At 44.1% G+C, this 18,314-nt stretch overlaps 1 protein-coding gene across 1 annotated transcript; it reads left to right on the top strand.

Moving 5' to 3' along the window:
• The first annotated feature begins 11 nt into the window (after positions 1 to 11).
• LOC101917103 (myosin heavy chain, skeletal muscle, adult-like) lies at positions 12 to 17,900 on the top strand. Its single transcript, XM_055797948.1, has 38 exons — positions 12 to 232; positions 320 to 463; positions 557 to 713; positions 1,272 to 1,299; positions 1,398 to 1,509; positions 1,603 to 1,695; positions 1,819 to 1,882; positions 1,966 to 2,064; positions 2,168 to 2,271; positions 2,358 to 2,496; positions 3,469 to 3,587; positions 3,686 to 3,835; positions 4,372 to 4,542; positions 5,966 to 6,275; positions 6,385 to 6,455; positions 7,983 to 8,070; positions 8,164 to 8,281; positions 8,530 to 8,653; positions 9,108 to 9,244; positions 9,335 to 9,590; positions 10,980 to 11,222; positions 11,320 to 11,496; positions 11,582 to 11,727; positions 11,817 to 11,907; positions 11,996 to 12,385; positions 12,613 to 12,739; positions 12,835 to 12,953; positions 13,261 to 13,457; positions 13,850 to 14,033; positions 14,120 to 14,285; positions 14,458 to 14,582; positions 14,774 to 15,082; positions 15,183 to 15,386; positions 15,680 to 15,805; positions 15,901 to 16,071; positions 16,158 to 16,262; positions 16,402 to 16,497; positions 17,629 to 17,900. The coding sequence occupies exons 1-38, from the start codon at positions 26 to 28 to the stop codon at positions 17,779 to 17,781; spliced, it is 5,820 nt and encodes a 1,939-aa protein (XP_055653923.1). The 5' UTR covers positions 12 to 25; the 3' UTR covers positions 17,782 to 17,900.
• Positions 17,901 to 18,314: the final 414 nt, after the last annotated feature.

Here is an 18,314-nt window from a genome sequence, read left to right on the forward strand (position 1 = left end):
GACATACCTTCAGTGAAGTGCAGACATGGCCTCTGGAGATGCTGAGATGGCTGTTTTTGGGGAGGCGGCTCCTTATCTCCGAAAATCGGAAAAGGAGAGAATTGCGGCCCAGAACAAGCCTTTTGATGCCAAGACATCCGTCTTTGTGGCCCACCCTAAAGAATCCTTTGTGAAAGGAACAATCCAGAGCAGGGAATCAGGGAAGATCACTGTCAAGACTGAAGGTGGAGAGGTGAGCAAAATTCAAGATTCAGATCAGCATTTGATTCCCACTCTGAGCTTTCAGCTGACGCACACAGATCTTTTGTCTCCTTGACAGACCCTGACCGTGAAGGAAGATCAAGTCTTCTCCATGAACCCTCCCAAGTACGACAAGATCGAGGACATGGCCATGATGACCCACCTCCACGAGCCCGCTGTGCTGTACAACCTCAAAGAGCGTTACGCAGCCTGGATGATCTACGTAAGTACCAGCAGCAGCCTGCCTTTGGGCAGCCGGGAGGAACTGCTCTGCCAGGCCAAGTGGGAGCCAACGTGCTGTCTCCCTTCCTCGCAGACCTACTCGGGGCTCTTCTGCGTCACTGTCAACCCCTACAAGTGGCTGCCGGTGTACAACCCGGAGGTGGTGTTGGCCTACCGAGGCAAGAAGCGCCAGGAGGCCCCTCCACACATCTTCTCCATCTCGGACAACGCCTATCAGTTCATGCTGACTGGTGAGTTGCTTGACCTCCCTCACAGCAATCTAAACCAAGAAGGCCCAGTGATCTCACTGCGGTATGTGACAAGCCAGCTTAAGACACCACAGAGATGTTTGAGAACTTGGTCGATTTATGCAGGAACTACTTTCAAGTGAAACTGACCAAGAAGCATGCATGAGTCAGTGTATTATTTGCACCGTATTGTATGAGATTGTACCCTCTCCCGCTGCAGAAATAGTACTTGACTTAGTTTTCTACTTTTTTTCACTGATAGGAAAGTAAGTTATTATTCCATATAATCCACTATTTTGAACACATGCAGGCAGTTTGATTAGTTTCCTTGACAGGAACTGTATGAAGGGTGGTACCCAACTTGTCTCAGGACCTGTCACAGGCTCTGACAGCTCTATGCATCCATTCTGGATTATATTTAGTACCATTAGGACCTGGAAGGGAATTGGGTACTCTTGGACTTCCTAGGGAAGCCCCAGCTTCCACTTACAGCTTTACTTATCATTCAAGTCAGTGTTACCCAGGTCAACTTCTAACACTTTCATTCTGCCTCTTTCACAGATCGTGAGAACCAGTCGATCCTGATCACGTACGTACACCCCCTGCTCGGGTCCCTGCGGGGCTGCCTGGTGCCAGGGGACCTCCTGCCTGACCACACGCTCTCTGCGTCTCTCTTTGGTTTGACAGCGGAGAATCTGGTGCCGGGAAGACTGTGAACACAAAGCGCGTCATCCAGTACTTTGCAACAATTGCAGCGAGCGGGGAGAAGAAGAAAGAGGAGCAGTCAGGCAAAATGCAGGTAAAGTAACAGGTGCTGGCTGGAATCAATGCTTTCCTCTGTTCCTGACGTGATTTTTGGAAAGGATAAGCAGCAATAATTCTCATCCTGCAGGGAACGCTTGAGGATCAAATCATCAGCGCCAACCCACTGCTGGAGGCCTTTGGAAACGCCAAGACCGTGAGGAACGACAACTCCTCACGCTTTGTAAGCTGTTTTAGGAGAAATTGCTCCTTGTTGTAACAGTAGTGATGGGCTAGTGGCATTCTCACAGAAGGAGACAGCAATGAAACGCCTCCAGGCTGAAATGCCACTGCTTCTCCTTAACAGGGCAAATTCATCAGAATCCACTTTGGGGCCACAGGCAAACTGGCTTCTGCTGACATTGAAACTTGTAAGTCGCTCTCCTGGCCTGATCCCACTCCTTCTATTCACTTCCCAGTTCTTGTACTCACTCTGTCCTACCCTCCTTGACAGACCTGCTGGAGAAGTCCAGAGTCACTTTCCAGCTTAAAGCAGAAAGAAGCTACCACATATTCTATCAGATCACTTCCAACAAGAAGCCGGAGCTAATTGGTAGGAGGCATCACTGATCTTTTTGGAGAAATATCCCTGAGCAGCATTTAACTACATTACACAAAACCAATGAAATTTAATCCATGAACCCATTCGTTTTCAGAAATGCTCCTCATTACCACCAACCCCTATGACTACCCTTTTGTGAGTCAAGGTGAAATCACTGTTCCAAGTATTGATGACAAGGAGGAACTGATGGCTACAGATGTAAGTAACTTATGGAACAGGTCAACAGGCATAGGTCATACATCACATAACATGTAAATATTTCACTTTGCTGGTTGAATTGCCAGAGTGCCATTGACATCCTGGGCTTCACTGCTGATGAGAAGACAGCCATCTACAAGCTGACAGGGGCTGTTATGCACTATGGGAACCTGAAGTTCAAGCAGAAACCAAGAGAGGAGCAAGCAGAGCCAGATGGCACAGAAGGTATTATCAAACTTAATAATTAACCTTTCTACAAGCCACTATGGATGTGGAAGACACTAAAACTTGTTCTTTGTTGGGCTTTAGGATCCCAAGGGAAAACAATAAGCCAGAAAAAATGTGTTGCTTGTCCTCTTCTCAGTATATCATGTTCCCTGACCTTAGGATTTTTGGTGTCTCATGCTATGAACAATTAATAGTTTAAACTGTTTTTTGTACACTTCCAGAAGTTAGGAGCAATGGATGTTCTTCCTTTAACATCATTAGTGGTACTTTTGTTGGAATATGGTTTGCAATTGTGAAGCAGCCAAGTGCTTCAGCTGTAACAGGGTGGGGGACAGTGTTCCCATTCACCCTTACCCGTCAGTTATTAAGAATTCCTCTGGTGTGAGAGGTGTGTTTGATTCCTCTCCTTTGTTGGCACAGGACCTACAACCCATGTCTCCATCTCTCTGAGCAATGGCCCATCTTGCTAAAGCATAAGGCAGAAGGTGGGAAATATCATAGGTAAAAGGATGAAACCCAGTGAGTGTTACTGTCAGAAACCAAAGATCATAAGGGGTTGTAGATTCTGGATCTGAAAGAGAACAGAGATACCTTCTTTGTGTTCTACCTGAAATATTGGGTGGTTTTGACTACCTGGATGTAGATCAGTACCTGGCTGTTGCCACTGCATCTCCTGAGCTACACATGTATTACAAATATTCAGCCTTGCAAGCTGCAGCTTTCAGTTTTGTGCCAAGAGATTTTTGAAAACATCGTTACTTTCTACATCCTTCGGTGAAGTTTTTCAAACATAAATTCTTTCAGAAAAGCTTAGTATGCATAATGATGACTTTGATGTTAGCAAAATTCCCCATATGAGAGTCTACTGAAAAATTTCCAAGAACAGAAGGCTGAATCCTTCAGCCTTTAGAGAACACTCCAGGATTCAGAATGTACATAACACTAAATTCTTTCTTTTTCCCTTTTTAGTGGCTGACAAGGCTGCCTACCTGATGGGTCTGAATTCAGCTGACATGCTCAAGGCCCTCTGCTACCCCCGAGTCAAGGTTGGGAATGAGTATGTGACCAAAGGTCAAACTGCACAGCAGGTAAGAAACGTAGTAACCTGGAACCATGTTTTGAATTAAGATCCTTCTGATTCTCCTCTGCTCTATATGTTAACTCTATGCATTTATTTTTCTTATAGGTGCACAATGCTGTTGGTGCTCTGGCAAAGGCTGTCTATGAGAGGATGTTCTTGTGGATGGTTGTTCGTATCAACCAACAGCTGGATACCAAACAACCCAGACAGTACTTCATTGGTGTCCTGGACATCGCTGGCTTTGAGATCTTTGATGTAAGTAACAAAGTTTTGGTAAGAGCTATTTGGAAGTGACAACTGGATGTCATGCTCACTCTGAGATGTGTTTTTAAAGGTGTAATATCTTCACATAATTATTTGTAGCTATTTGCCTTTCTTTTCATAAAGTAAAAAATGATCTTTCAAAGGACTTGTCTTATTTCAAGATGCACCAACTCAAAAGTACAGAATGGTCCAATCAGAAAAAATCCTTGCTTTAAATGATCAAGGACAATATAGTATAAAAACATATATATCATGAGAGGCCTAAGATTGAGTTTTTTCTTCCTGTAATTTGGTCTCAGATTATACAGGTAATATATTTTATCATCACAATTTTATCAATGCAAAAAAAATTCCTTGTGGACAATTAATTTGATGCATTTCTCTGTTTCGTTACGTAGATATAAAGCAGACTGACTAAATGCCTGACTTGACAATGAAGCCAAGATAACTGCACTCAAATTTTAAACAAATGAGTTTTTGCAATTATTGCTGCATCTTGCAGATATGTCTTCTTATTTTATTTGCAGTTCAACAGCTTTGAGCAGCTGTGCATCAACTTCACCAATGAGAAACTGCAACAGTTCTTCAACCACCACATGTTTGTGCTGGAGCAGGAGGAGTACAAGAAGGAAGGAATTGAGTGGACATTCATTGACTTTGGGATGGACCTGGCTGCCTGCATTGAGCTCATTGAGAAGGTACCCTTCCTGTTCAAATGCACTACATGCGTGCAAATTCTAGTATTACTTGGCCTCATTTTTAAAAGGGATCTTCTATGTTCATGTCCAAGTATTCAACTTTCATTATTCAAAATACCTTGCCCTGTGTTTATTTCTTCTGTCAAGTGAGATGTGAAGGCGATTTCACACAGCTTTATGAGAGCAAGTCTGTACATCTCTTTTCAAGTGCCAAAGGTTGTTAAACTCCCAATAAGAGTGTTTTTCCAAAACAGTTAGAGTCAATTTACAGATCAACATGTCCTCCTCATCTTTCAGCTCTAAAAGACTTGTGCTAGTACAGAAGAATATCTTTATCTTTGTAAAATTAACATAAAAGAGAGACATACATAACTGTCAGTGCACAATCACACTTACATGTGCATCCCTTGACTGACTATGAGAAGACATCACACTGCACATGAGATGAAAAGTTCAGTGGCTGGCAGGAGGATAAGTAGTTTGAATCACAGCTTCACAGAGCTGCTGAGGTTTGAAGGAAGCTCTGGAGATCACTTAGTCCAACCCCTTTGGTCAAGACAAGGTCCACCAGAGCAGGTTGCTCGGGACCATTTTCAGCTGGATTTTGAATGTTGCCAATGGTGGAGACTCCACAGATACTCTGGGGGAAGTGTTCCAACTTCTGACCACTTTCACAGTAAAGAAGCTTTTTTCTTCTGTTTAAATGGAATTTTGTGTATTTCAATTCATGACTGTTCCATCTTGTCCTGTCACTGGACAAGTTACTAGAAGCCTCTAGCTGTTTTCTTTATCCCTTCCCATTAGGTATTTATACACATTGGTAAGATCCCCCAGAACCTTCTCTTTTCTAGGCTGAACAGTCCCATCTCTATCAGCTTCTCTTTGTATGTCAGATGTTCCAGTCATTTAAGTATCTTTGTGGCCAGTCACCGGGTTCACTCTATTAGGTCCACATTTCTCTTGTACTGGGAAGCCAAGAACTAGACACAGCACTCCAGATGTTTCTCAGCAGAGCTGAATAGAGGGTAAGGATCACTCCCCTTGAGCTGCTGGTAACACTCTTAATGCAGCCCAGGATGAGTTGGCTGCCTTTGCTGCAAGGGTGTACTGTTAGCTCATGTTCAATTTGTCTAAGACATCTGTGTGTGCTTTGAGTCCCTCTGGATAAGAAAATAGTGCTCTGATTTTATAAAGCATGTTCTCCACACAAACTAAATGAATGTCCATTAATCTTTATGATTAATTTGGTGTTAAAAACGTAAGTATCAATATATTTAATTTCACTTTCTAGCAGAAGATGTAATTGAATAATAATATTTTCTGATGTGTATTTCAGTCTGTGTTCCACTGCTCTGCCTAGGTGAAGGTCATTATTGCCCTGAAAACTAAATTACAGTCTGTCTCCCATGCTCATTTCTCCTAGCCCATGGGCATCTTCTCCATCCTGGAAGAGGAGTGCATGTTCCCCAAGGCAACTGACACCTCTTTCAAGAACAAGCTCTATGACCAGCATCTGGGCAAGTCCAGCAACTTCCAGAAGCCCAAGCCTACCAAAGGGAAGGTTGAGGCACACTTCTCCCTGATACACTATGCTGGCACGGTGGACTACAACATCACTGGCTGGCTGGAGAAGAACAAGGACCCCCTGAATGAAACTGTCATTGGGTTGTACCAGAAATCCTCTGTGAAGACACTGGCCTTACTCTTTGCCAACTATGGTGGAGCAGATGCAGGTTGGTTCTATGAATCCCATATTTTCACTGATGTGCAGCTTACAAAAAGGAATTATAAAAGGCAAAAGGAAAAATCTTAAATCTGTTTTATTTATTTTCAATTTTGCAGAGGCTAGTGCTGGCAAGAAAGGTGGCAAGAAGAAGGGTTCTTCCTTCCAGACTGTCTCAGCTCTTTTCCGGGTACAGTAGAGAGTTCACTATTCATCCTAAAATAAGAACTAAACCTATCATTTAAATGTCTAGTCTTTCTTTGGCTTAGTTGTGTTAAAAGACCCTGAAGTTCTTGGGCAATCTTTTGTTAGGAATAAAGCCACTGTAATCTATTTATGCTCCATTCCACTGAAGGCACAAATTTTCTTTTTGTCCACTTGTCCCAGGATGACAGTTTCAGACAGCAGAATGTCATACAGAAAACCTCTCTCTCTATATATATACACCTAAAATATAACAGATTTCTTCAGATGTCCACCTCTTGCTTCGGAACCTTTTATTGCCTTTTAACAACATTCTGCCCACTGGTCTGGAGAATAACTTATTTGCTCCATTTATAGCTCTAATTTTTCTCCTTGATTAAGGAATCAATTTCTTATAGTTGAAATACCACCAGTCCCTGGGTTATAGATTTCTAGGATGTCAGATACTTGACAGTTCTTTGTCATAACCAAGTCTTGCTGCCTAGCTGCTTCATACAGTTCCACCAGGTGCAATGTCTAGTCTCTCCTGAGGTTATTTATTACCATATTCATCCTTCATTTAGGTCTCCCTTGTTGATATAGCCTAATTTCTTCTACAGATCCGGTATCATATGATTCGTGATCACCTGACAGCCTCTAGCCAGTGCTCTGAAACAGAACATGGGCATGTGTGTATATGCCCCAAGAAAAATAATCATGGCTGTAGTGCCTTGGCCTTGCAAGTGGGAAATTATTGCCAGAATGTATCATTCAAAAATAATGCAATAAGCCTATGTTGAAAGGTCATAAGACTTTAAGAGGAAATGTTATAGTAGATATATTGTTTTCTGGATTTGGGTTGCATTTCTGTTATGTTTTCAAACTTCTATCCCTCTTGTTTAGACATGTTAGTGTTTAGACATCTTAATGTTTTGGCTGCTTAATTTATGTACTCTGAGGTGTCCTCTGGAGGCACCTACTTCCCTCCACTAATTATAAGCAATAAATATTTATAAAAAAGTATACAGATATTAATTACAAAACAAGGTTGGGATTTATCTCACCTTATTCTCATCTTACCTTACAAGATAAACATGTCATCTAGACATACAAAACTCAGCTTGTCATTTTTGTTCCTTTTGCTTTCAGTGGGGAAACCAGGAAGGTTCTATGTATTCTGCTCCATATGTCCCATCTTTTCAAACTGCCACAGAGGCACCAATTTATCTCTCTGGGTACATCCAGTGGAAGATGGCTGTTATTTCTAATAAGGACATTCCACTAGAGTCAGTGAAATGTGTTAAAACTATGTTTAAGAGTACAATATTTCCTATGGATTAATCAGAAGAACTTTATATGTTAACTTAGTAACAGCAAAGATCCGTGGAAAGTCAGAAAAACTTGTGGGGGGCTTTAGTTCAGGATTCTGCAAGCTAATTTTTGTCTGATACTTCGTTATTTCATTTTAGAGGGCTTGATGCTTGTAGTGGAAATTACATTTGCTAATATAAACTTTTGTTAATGACTCTCCCAGGAGAATTTAAACAAGCTGATGACCAATCTGCGAAGCACCCACCCACATTTTGTACGCTGCATCATCCCAAATGAAACAAAAACACCTGGTAAGAGACTCACGTGTAGAAGGTTTTCAGTATGGTCAGCTCTTCCCCTCTGTATTAGAGAATATAGCATGTATTTGTGCTCTGAATTTCTAGGTGCCATGGAGCATGAACTGGTGCTTCACCAGCTGCGGTGTAACGGTGTGCTGGAAGGGATCAGAATTTGCAGGAAAGGATTTCCCAACAGAGTGTTGTATGCAGATTTTAAACAGAGGTCAGACTTCTTCCCCTTAATGGATCGTTTTGTCCATCTTGAGTAGCTTGTGAAATTAAAGTTTCACCTCTGGTGACTAAAGCCTTCTCTAAGCTTATGTTTAGCAACACTATTATGTTCTCAACAGTTCCGAGACTATTTCTTGCCGTGTACCAGCCTATTGGTCTCTATATTCATAGAATCATTTAGGTTGGAAAAGACCCTTAAGATCATTGAGTCCAATGCAATTCCTTCATTTTCTCCCCCAGATACAAAGTATTAAATGCCAGTGCTATCCCAGAGGGACAGTTCATTGACAGCAAGAAGGCTTGTGAGAAACTTCTTGGATCAATTGATATAGACCACACTCAATACAAATTTGGTCATACCAAGGTACAAGAACTGTTTGTTTCAAGTACTCTGTGATTTTGATTTACATGGCTTGAGAATGATACTCAGATTCTCCAGATAGCATGTGAAATAATCAAATAGCGTACTTAAAAGAAATCAGCTAAGTACTTATTGACTCAACACTTCAATAAAACTGAAATTCTTTGCCATAGGATGATTTAATTAAAGGCCAATTAAGGGTTCCTAATTTAAGGTGAAGTTGTAGAATAAAAGAATCAAGGGTTAATAGAAACAAAGGCAAAATGTGTGACTGTTATAGTTCCTCAATTGCAGGTAACAGGAAGCTTGGAGATATAAGAGGGGGTCTATCACTACATACCTTCTTTGTGCTTTTGCTCTTTCTGTTAGATTCCCATATTGTACACCATGGGGTACAGGGTACTGGGCTACACTGAACAACCATATACACTGCACCTATTTTCATGCTCTTACTAAGGTGTTCTTCAAAGCTGGGCTGATAGGCCTCTTGGAGGAGATGAGGGATGAGAAGCTGGCACAGCTCATCACCCGCACACAGGCCAGGTGCAGGGGCTTCCTGATGAGAGTGGAGTACCAGAGAATGGTGGAGAGGAGGTAGACATTTCTTCAAATTAAGTGCACTGTATCTGGCTTATTGTATCATCATGGTCTAAATATTTAATATTAATTTGACTTACCTTTCAGAGAGTCCATCTTCTGCATCCAGTACAATATTCGTGCATTCATGAACGTGAAGCACTGGCCCTGGATGAAGCTGTTCTTCAAGATCAAGCCCTTGCTGAAGAGTGCAGAGTCTGAGAAGGAGATGGCCAACATGAAACAGGAGTTTGAGAAAACCAAGGAAGAGCTTGCAAAGTCTGAGGCAAAGAGGAAGGAGCTGGAAGAGAAAATGGTGAAACTGGTGCAGGAGAAAAATGATCTCCAGCTCCAAGTACAGGCTGTGAGTACTACCAGTGTGCCTCATCCTAACTGAACTGTGACTATCAGGCTGATATTTACAACTACATTTTGAAAAGATACCTGTAAACTACATATTAAGTCCATTCAATTGTGTTTTATGAAGTGGTGCTCTTAAAAATACAAGCAGCTTCAATAATGACTGTCAGGAGTCCAGATGCTGTATGTGAGAGTTTCCTATGGTGTATGCTGAGGCCTCTATCATTAACATTCAGTTAAGCTGTATCAGCAATCCAGAAACTTTACTTGTATTAGTATAATGTTTGTTCTAGTCATTTTTCCTACTTCTCCAAAACTGAGAATGCCTATCCTTATACAAACATGATTAGGAGTTTTTAGGACAAGTTAAGAGGACATTTCTTTCCTTTCTTTATTCTCCAATTAAACAAGGTAACTTGTTTCTTTCTGGTGTAGATGGCAGCTTAGCTGTTACAAACATTACTATGTTGTAATACCGAACTAACAGAGGAAACAGAATTTAATATTCTCACTTGCCCTTCTAAATCACTCAGAATCATTATATACAATGGTGTGATACATCTGTAGTGTTGTAATGCTGTGGTTTCTAAATTAAATAATGCACAGAATAGAAAAGACTGTATCCTCAAAGTAATACTATGCAGCATATATGACAGGAAAATTTACATGTCCCCACTTTTTAAAGCATCTTTAAATGTAAAATGATGAAAAAAAATCACTCACTGCTAAAATTATCATTTTTCTTTCTCATTGTTTCTGCTAGACTGAAACTTGAGACAAAATATAACAAACAACACAGGACATCTGTTGCAAAAAAAGCCTAGGGATAAATATTCCAGCAGCTCCTTTTCTTCTTAGCTGATGAGGGTCTCACAGAGAAGAGCCAAAGCTGCTAGATATTTTCGGGCTGTGGTAATGAAAATCTAAATCAGAAACAGTTGCTCCAGAAAGACAGTAGGGTGAAAAAAATAGAGATGCAGGAATGATGTTAGCATAACTGTGACTTTTGTATTTATTTATGTGTATCTTGGCATATGGTTATCACTTGGCACTTCATAAATGTGCGAGGTATTCCTCTGATTAATAAAAAAATTTATATGTTTTATTCTAATGTTTGATATTATGGGATAATATTGAATTGTATATCTGGAACAAATATGTAAATACTTGGGCCTTCATGTACACAGAAAAGAATCTTACTTGGTTTTAGCTTTCAAAACTGGCTGTTTCGAAACCAACAATATAAAATCTATTCTGTATTGGATTTCATTCTGTTGGATTAAGCAAATTTTTAACTACAAAATTGCTCTCCAGGACTCTAAAAACTATGAAGGTAAACATCTTCATTTTCCTTCAAAAAACCAAATCCCTAAACCCAGTATTTTCCCACCAGGAAGCTGATGCTTTGGCTGATGCTGAGGAAAGGTGTGACCAGCTCATCAAAACCAAGATCCAGCTGGAAGCCAAAGTAAAGGAGGTGACTGAAAGGGCTGAGGATGAGGAGGAAATCAATGCTGAGCTGACAGCCAAGAAGAGGAAACTGGAGGATGAATGTTCTGAGCTCAAGAAAGATATTGATGACCTGGAGTTAACACTGGCCAAGGTTGAGAAGGAAAAGCATGCCACTGAAAACAAGGTATGAGGCAGAAGATGCTACTTCCACTTCAGAAAAGACCTCTGCTTTGTTATACAGTAGCCATTTTTTATCTGCACTTACTCTTTTCTTCTCAAAGGTGAAAAACCTCACAGAGGAGATGGCAGCCCTGGACGAGACCATTGTGAAGCTGACTAAAGAGAAGAAAGCCCTCCAAGAGGCCCATCAGCAGACACTGGATGACCTGCAGGCAGAGGAGGACAAAGTCAATACGCTGACCAAAGCTAAGACCAAGCTGGAGCAGCAAGTGGACGATGTAAGCACACAGGCATACAGCAAGAGCAGGACAGGTTTAGAGTTATACCTGGCTGGCAGCGCACTGATGGCCTTGTTCTTCTTAGCTGGAAGGGTCCCTGGAGCAAGAGAAGAAACTGCGCATGGACCTTGAGAGAGCTAAGAGGAAACTCGAAGGAGACCTGAAGCTGGCCCATGACAGCATCATGGATTTGGAGAACGACAAGCAGCAGCTGGATGAGAAACTGAAGAAGTAAGCGTGGCTGTGGGGCACCAGACTGTGGGGCTGGTGCGCTTGGGGGTGTTTTGCTCAGACGCTAACACAGTTTGCTTTGCCCAAAGGAAAGACTTTGAAATCAGCCAGATCCAGAGCAAAATTGAGGATGAGCAGCTCCTGGGCATGCAGTTACAGAAGAAGATCAAGGAGCTGCAGGCAAGTGTCTGGCCCTTCCCCTCTCTCAGCCAGTCTCAGGTCGGGAAGGAGGAGGGCATGGGTGCGAAGGGTGCCTAATGTTCCCCAGGCTCGTATTGAGGAGCTGGAGGAGGAAATTGAGGCAGAGCGAACCTCTCGGGCAAAAGCCGAGAAGCATCGGGCTGACCTGTCGAGGGAGCTAGAGGAGATCAGCGAGCGCCTGGAAGAAGCCGGAGGGGCTACCGCCGCTCAGATTGAGATGAACAAGAAGCGTGAGGCAGAATTTCAGAAGATGCGTCGCGACCTGGAGGAGGCCACGCTGCAGCACGAAGCCACGGCTGCGGCCCTGCGCAAGAAGCACGCGGACAGCACCGCTGAGCTTGGGGAGCAGATCGACAACCTGCAGCGAGTGAAGCAGAAGCTGGAGAAGGAGAAGAGTGAGCTCAAGATGGAGATTGACGACTTGGCCAGTAACATGGAGTCTGTCTCCAAAGCCAAGGTACAGAAATATTTTTATTATTATTTTGAGTAGAATGTAGTATGTGTTTTAAATCTTATTTAACTATGATCAGGTTGTAACTGTTTTCTCCAAATATAATGCACAGAACTGTGGGTGTATACACATAGTCCCCAGATGTTAAAATGCATGCTCTGGACACATTTTCCTGCTGTAATTACGGCAGAACCAAGGTACTAACTATTTTCTTATATGTGCTTGACATATAGGCAAATCTAGAGAAAATGTGTCGCACTCTGGAAGACCAGCTAAGTGAATATAAAACAAAGGACGAGCAGAACCAGCGCATGATCAGCGATCTTAGTGCTCAAAGAGCCCGTCTGCAGACAGAATCTGGTATGGCACTTCCATCTCTAGTTTGGAAGTGGGAGAACACTCTAAAAGACTCCCTTGGGTGTTAAAAGTACTTTCTTAATTACAAACTTTTCCAGGTGAATATTCACGCCAGGTAGAGGAAAAAGATGCTTTAATTTCTCAGCTGTCAAGAGGGAAACAGGCTTTCACCCAGCAGATTGAAGAACTGAAGCGGCAACTAGAGGAAGAGATAAAGGTGAAGATATTTAATGTTACATATGAAATAAATATTTTACATCACATTATTTTTGGTGCAGTGTGCAATAGTTCAAAAAGTGAGCTAATCAAAAGTTCAAAACATTCCATTAGGTCATGTAATCTAGGCACTATCTGTGCAGAACTCCTAGCTTTTTGTGGTATATCAGACCTTGGATTTTCTTTTCATGCAGTCACTTAATCACTGTTGCTCTGGGATAGACAGTGTCTTTTCCAGTGTCTAAGTGCCACTAACAAAAAATTTCCCAGGATACCTCTAGTACTTATTGCAATCTTTTTACCCCCAGGCCAAGAACGCGCTGGCCCACGCCTTGCAGTCTGCTCGCCACGACTGTGACCTGCTGCGGGAGCAATACGAGGAGGAGCAGGAAGCCAAGGGGGAGCTGCAGCGCGCCCTGTCCAAGGCCAACAGCGAAGTGGCCCAGTGGAGAACCAAATACGAGACGGACGCTATTCAGCGCACGGAGGAGCTGGAGGAGGCCAAGTATGTAAAAATGTGGGGAAGGCTGGCAGAAACCACTAACAGAAATTTGAAGAGGCCATTGAGATACTGAAAAGCAAAAGCCTGTTAAAAGGTTGAAGATGAGTTATATGAAACAGAAATATGTACTATAAAGGTGTGGTTTTGAAAAACACAAGGAAAATAAGCTATGTGACCTAGAATGCAGAAGAAAGGCAATGTGTGGTGTGTGCGGAGGGCAGAAGGATAGCTAGACTCTGTGGAAAGAAAAAAAGAGGAAAAATGTCAGGGTGGGATAGGTTCTGTGCCATGTGCATTAGGACCAGATACTGCAAAGTGCCTCAGGACTGTGCTGAAAATGAAAAAATAACGTCCATTTTAGTTCCCAAATATGAGCAGTACTTAAAACCTCTCAGGAAGAAGCTGGCACAGCGCCTGCAGGAAGCAGAGGAACACGTTGAAGCTGTGAATGCCAAATGTGCCTCCCTGGAGAAGACAAAGCAGAGGCTGCAGAATGAAGTGGAGGACCTGATGATTGACGTGGAGCGAGCGAATGCTGCCTGCGCAGCTCTGGATAAGAAGCAGAAGAACTTTGACAAGGTCTTGTGGGCTCCAGCCCTGGGGTTCCTGGGCAGAGCGTCCCCTCCCGATTGCCACATCCACGCTCACGTGCCGTTTCCCTTCAGATCCTGGCAGAATGGAAGCAGAAGTATGAGGAAACGCAGGCTGAGCTAGAGGCCTCCCAGAAGGAGGCTCGCTCCCTCAGCACGGAGCTGTTTAAGATGAAGAATGCCTACGAGGAGTCCCTGGACCACCTGGAAACGCTGAAGCGTGAGAACAAGAACTTGCAGCGTAAGTCCCTGGCCCTCCGCTCCTGGCTGGGCTTTCCCACTGTCCACCACTACCCACCGCTCCACAGGGGTCTGTGCCTGCGTGTCTGCAAAGATGCCCGTCACCTTGGTGCGGCAGGGCCCTTCCCGTTCTGCTCCGTGCCTGACCGTGCCGTTGGCCTTTGCTCCCACAGAGGAGATCGCTGACCTCACAGAGCAGATTGCAGAGGGCGGCAAGGCCATTCATGAGCTGGAGAAAGTCAAGAAGCAGATTGAGCAGGAGAAATCTGAAATCCAGGCTGCTCTGGAGGAAGCTGAGGTACACGCCCATAGTCCCTGGGGTCTGCACTAAAGAAATGAGCAATGGGGAAATGTGGCTGAAAAATGCTTGTTCCCCTCTGTTTTGGCTGGGGAGTGTAAACAGCTGAGACTTCCTGCAATATTCTACAATTACATAGAAATGAGCAGTGGCCTTATCTACATTACCAATATTTGTGTCCACTTGTCCAGGCTTCCCTAGAACATGAAGAGGGGAAGATCCTGCGCCTCCAGCTTGAGCTCAACCAAGTGAAGTCTGAGATTGACAGGAAGATAGCCGAGAAAGATGAGGAGATTGACCAGATGAAGAGGAACCACCTCAGGATTGTGGAGTCCTTGCAGAGCAGCCTGGACGCTGAGATCAGGAGCAGGAATGAGGCCCTGCGGCTGAAGAAGAAGATGGAGGGAGACCTGAATGAAATGGAGATCCAGCTGAGCCATGCCAACCGCGTGGCTGCAGAGGCACAAAAGAACCTGAGAAACACGCAGGCCGTGCTCAAGGTCTGTTCAGCAAAGCTACAGGGAGAGAAATGACGTCCCTGACAATTCTGGTGCCCAAGCGCACGCTGCCACCTTGCCATTTCTCTTGTCCTTTTTACAGGATACCCAGATACACTTGGACGATGCTCTGAGGACGCAGGAGGACCTGAAGGAGCAGGTGGCCATGGTGGAGCGCCGAGCAAACCTGCTGCAGGCTGAAATTGAGGAGCTGCGGGCAGCCCTGGAGCAGACGGAGCGGTCAAGGAAGGTGGCTGAGCAGGAACTGATGGATGCAAGTGAGCGTGTACAGCTCCTCCATACCCAGGTATGGGCATGGTGCAATAGCAGTTGTGCTGGTACTGAACATACATGGAAGGCTACTATATTCCAGAGGATAGGCAGTACTAGCATGATCGAATGATCTCTGTACTGCTGTCCACAAGGCAAGGCATGCTCAGAACCCATCCCCTGAACCCACTACTGACACTTTCTAGAGAACCATTTTAGAAAGTATTCCAGTGTCTGAGCTGCAAGCTTGAAGAGGGGAAACTTGGCTCAGGCTGTAGGTTTGGTATCGCAGGCTCTATGATAAAAATCTCACCATCTCTCTTTGCACAGAACACCAGCTTGATCAACACCAAGAAGAAGCTGGAGACAGACATTGCCCAAATCCAGAGTGAAATGGAGGATACGATCCAGGAAGCCCGCAATGCTGAAGAGAAGGCCAAGAAGGCCATCACAGATGTGAGTTGGGGGCTCCCTTCAGTGCCGATGGTGGGTGTATTTTCCCTCAGATGGTCTCCAGCCCCACAATGGCTTTGACCCTTTGCTCTCATCAGGCAGCCATGATGGCAGAAGAGCTGAAGAAGGAGCAGGACACCAGCGCCCACCTGGAGAGGATGAAGAAGAACCTGGACCAGACGGTGAAGGACCTGCAGCACCGTCTGGATGAGGCCGAGCAGCTGGCTCTGAAGGGAGGCAAGAAGCAAATCCAGAAGCTGGAGGCCAGAGTGCGTGGGGCTTTTCTTTGTGCATGAGTGAGCACGCCACGTTAGCAGCCAGCAGGGAAGCTCCAAAGATGGGCTTCTCGTTGCAGGTGCGGGAGCTGGAAGGGGAGGTGGATGCTGAGCAGAAGCGCAGCGCTGAAGCCGTGAAGGGCATGCGCAAGTACGAGAGGAGGGTGAAGGAGCTGACCTACCAGGTAAGGCAGGAGGCCTCCTTGGCCTCACACACCCTCTCCCAGGAAGCAAATATTTTTGCACTTGGTTGTCAAGGGGAATTGTTAACTCACATGGTGGGAAAACTGATTCACGCTCTTTCCTGCTTTCCAACCACTCCAGTCTGAGGAGGACCGGAAGAATATTCTCAGGCTGCAGGATCTGGTGGACAAGCTGCAAATGAAGGTGAAATCCTACAAGAGACAATCTGAAGAAGCTGTAAGTATCACTCTGAGTGCTTGTCAAGAAACACTTTCCAAGTGGGTAGCACGATCATTGAGGAGATGAATATAAGAATCTTGGGAATTGCCACTGGTCAGTAATAGTGTTCTTCAAGTTTTTAAATTTTTTTTTTTAAATTAACCCAGGCTTTGAATATAAAATCAATGAATGAATGAAATTCTAATGAGAAAGGCATGTTCACATAACACTTTTTTGCATTAGAAAAACTAAGTTGTCTGTAAAAAGTCTTATTAATCATACTGTCAGTAAAATATGTCCTGAATTTTTGAAAAAAGCATATTTTCAGAGTTTTGACATCCATATAGCTATCTTAATGAAAGATGCCTATGACCATGACACCCTTGTTTGGTGTGTGCAAGAGCTTGGAAGTTCTATGGAAGAAAACAGCTCGCCAAACCTTCAGAATTCTTTGCCAGGAACACAGAAAATGTTGCATTAGAAGTCCATTCTGGCATATGCTCATCTACTACAGGGAATTCCACATTTTGGATACACCCAGGGAAATTTCAGCAGATAGAGAAGGTGTTGGAAATACACTCCTAAGCTACACTGTGTGCTGCAGTGAGAATTGTGCGAGGAGTGTTTACCTTTCTCTGGGCATGAAGCAATCAGGAGTGAAGTGATGGAAGTCTTGCAGCCCCTGAATTTATGGATGTCTGAGCCTGGCTTCTTTGCTACTGCAAAAGCCCAGTACAGACAAGAGTTCTGGACTCAGATAAGGGAATCTGCAAAATAGGCAATGAAGAGATCTCATGGACTCACCATCTCTTAAAAATTCCCAACCTTGTCTCATGGTCTGCAAGAATAGTTGAACACTTAATTCTAGAGCTAACAAAACTTGATTGGCAGATGCCATGTTTGTTTCCTTCCCACATTCCAGAGCAGAATTATATTCAAACCCTGTTGTGCTCTGTCTACAATGGACATTCTAAAAAGGAAAGGATGAGGAGATCTGTGTGAGGCTTCTGGGCCAGCAGTAGTAGGTGGGAGATAGGAGTTCTGTGCCTTCCCTTGCGGAACAGCTGCAGCCCCGCAAGGCCGAGAGGTGCAGGTGGAGTGAAACCCCTGCCCTGGGCTCCTCACCACCAACTCCCTCTCCCCACACAGGAGGAACTGTCCAATGTCAACCTCTCCAAGTTCCGCAAGATCCAGCACGAGCTGGAGGAAGCCGAGGAGCGGGCTGACATTGCAGAGTCACAGGTCAACAAGCTCCGAGCAAAGAGCCGTGAGTTTCATAGGAAGATAGAAGAGGAGGAGTGAGGATGTCATGAGTCAGCAAAGTGACCCGAGGGCTGCACAAAATGTGAACCTCTTGGTCTCTTTCTTCTGTAATTAGTCTTTGTACCCACCTCAATGTCTAGAGAATAAAGACCGTAGATTGCTCGCACACATGCTATGAACAGTGCCTTCTTTGGGTTTTTTTCTGACCAAGCTTGGGATACCACATCGCACAAGTTTTCTTATTTTTCCTGGCTGGGGGAAGAGAGAAGCTAATGCAAACTCTGGATTGAGATCCCACAAGCTTAGAGGCCGGCCATTCCTGGGGAGACCCTGATTGTCCTACTGTGCCCTCTTCCATCTCTGGCAGCTCCTTGCCCTGCTCCTGCCCTCACATCCTCTTCATGCTTCTCCCATTGTCTTTTCAGCAGAGTTGAGTTCCCATGTGAGAGGCAAGGGAGGGTGATCCCTTTTCTTTTTCCTTTCCCTGCTTTTGCTTGTGATCCTGGCAGTCACAAACCCTAAACATCAAGTCTCTGAGTGAGTTATCAGTAGTTACAGTGCACTGCACCGTG

The sequence above is a fragment of the Falco peregrinus genome, chromosome 2, assembly GCF_023634155.1.
Source record: "Falco peregrinus isolate bFalPer1 chromosome 2, bFalPer1.pri, whole genome shotgun sequence".
NCBI lineage: Eukaryota > Metazoa > Chordata > Aves > Falconiformes > Falconidae > Falco > Falco peregrinus.

Bases quoted from the DNA above. Each gene is read 5' to 3' on its own strand.
- LOC101917103 (XM_055797948.1), top strand. From the start codon at position 26: ATGGCCTCTGGAGATGCTGAGATGGCTGTTTTTGGGGAGGCGGCTCCT. The intron at 6,456-7,982 runs GTACAGTAGAGA...TGACTCTCCCAG, and splicing joins CTGTCTCAGCTCTTTTCCGG to GAGAATTTAAACAAGCTGAT. The intron at 16,072-16,157 runs GTGCGTGGGGCT...TTCTCGTTGCAG, and splicing joins TCCAGAAGCTGGAGGCCAGA to GTGCGGGAGCTGGAAGGGGA.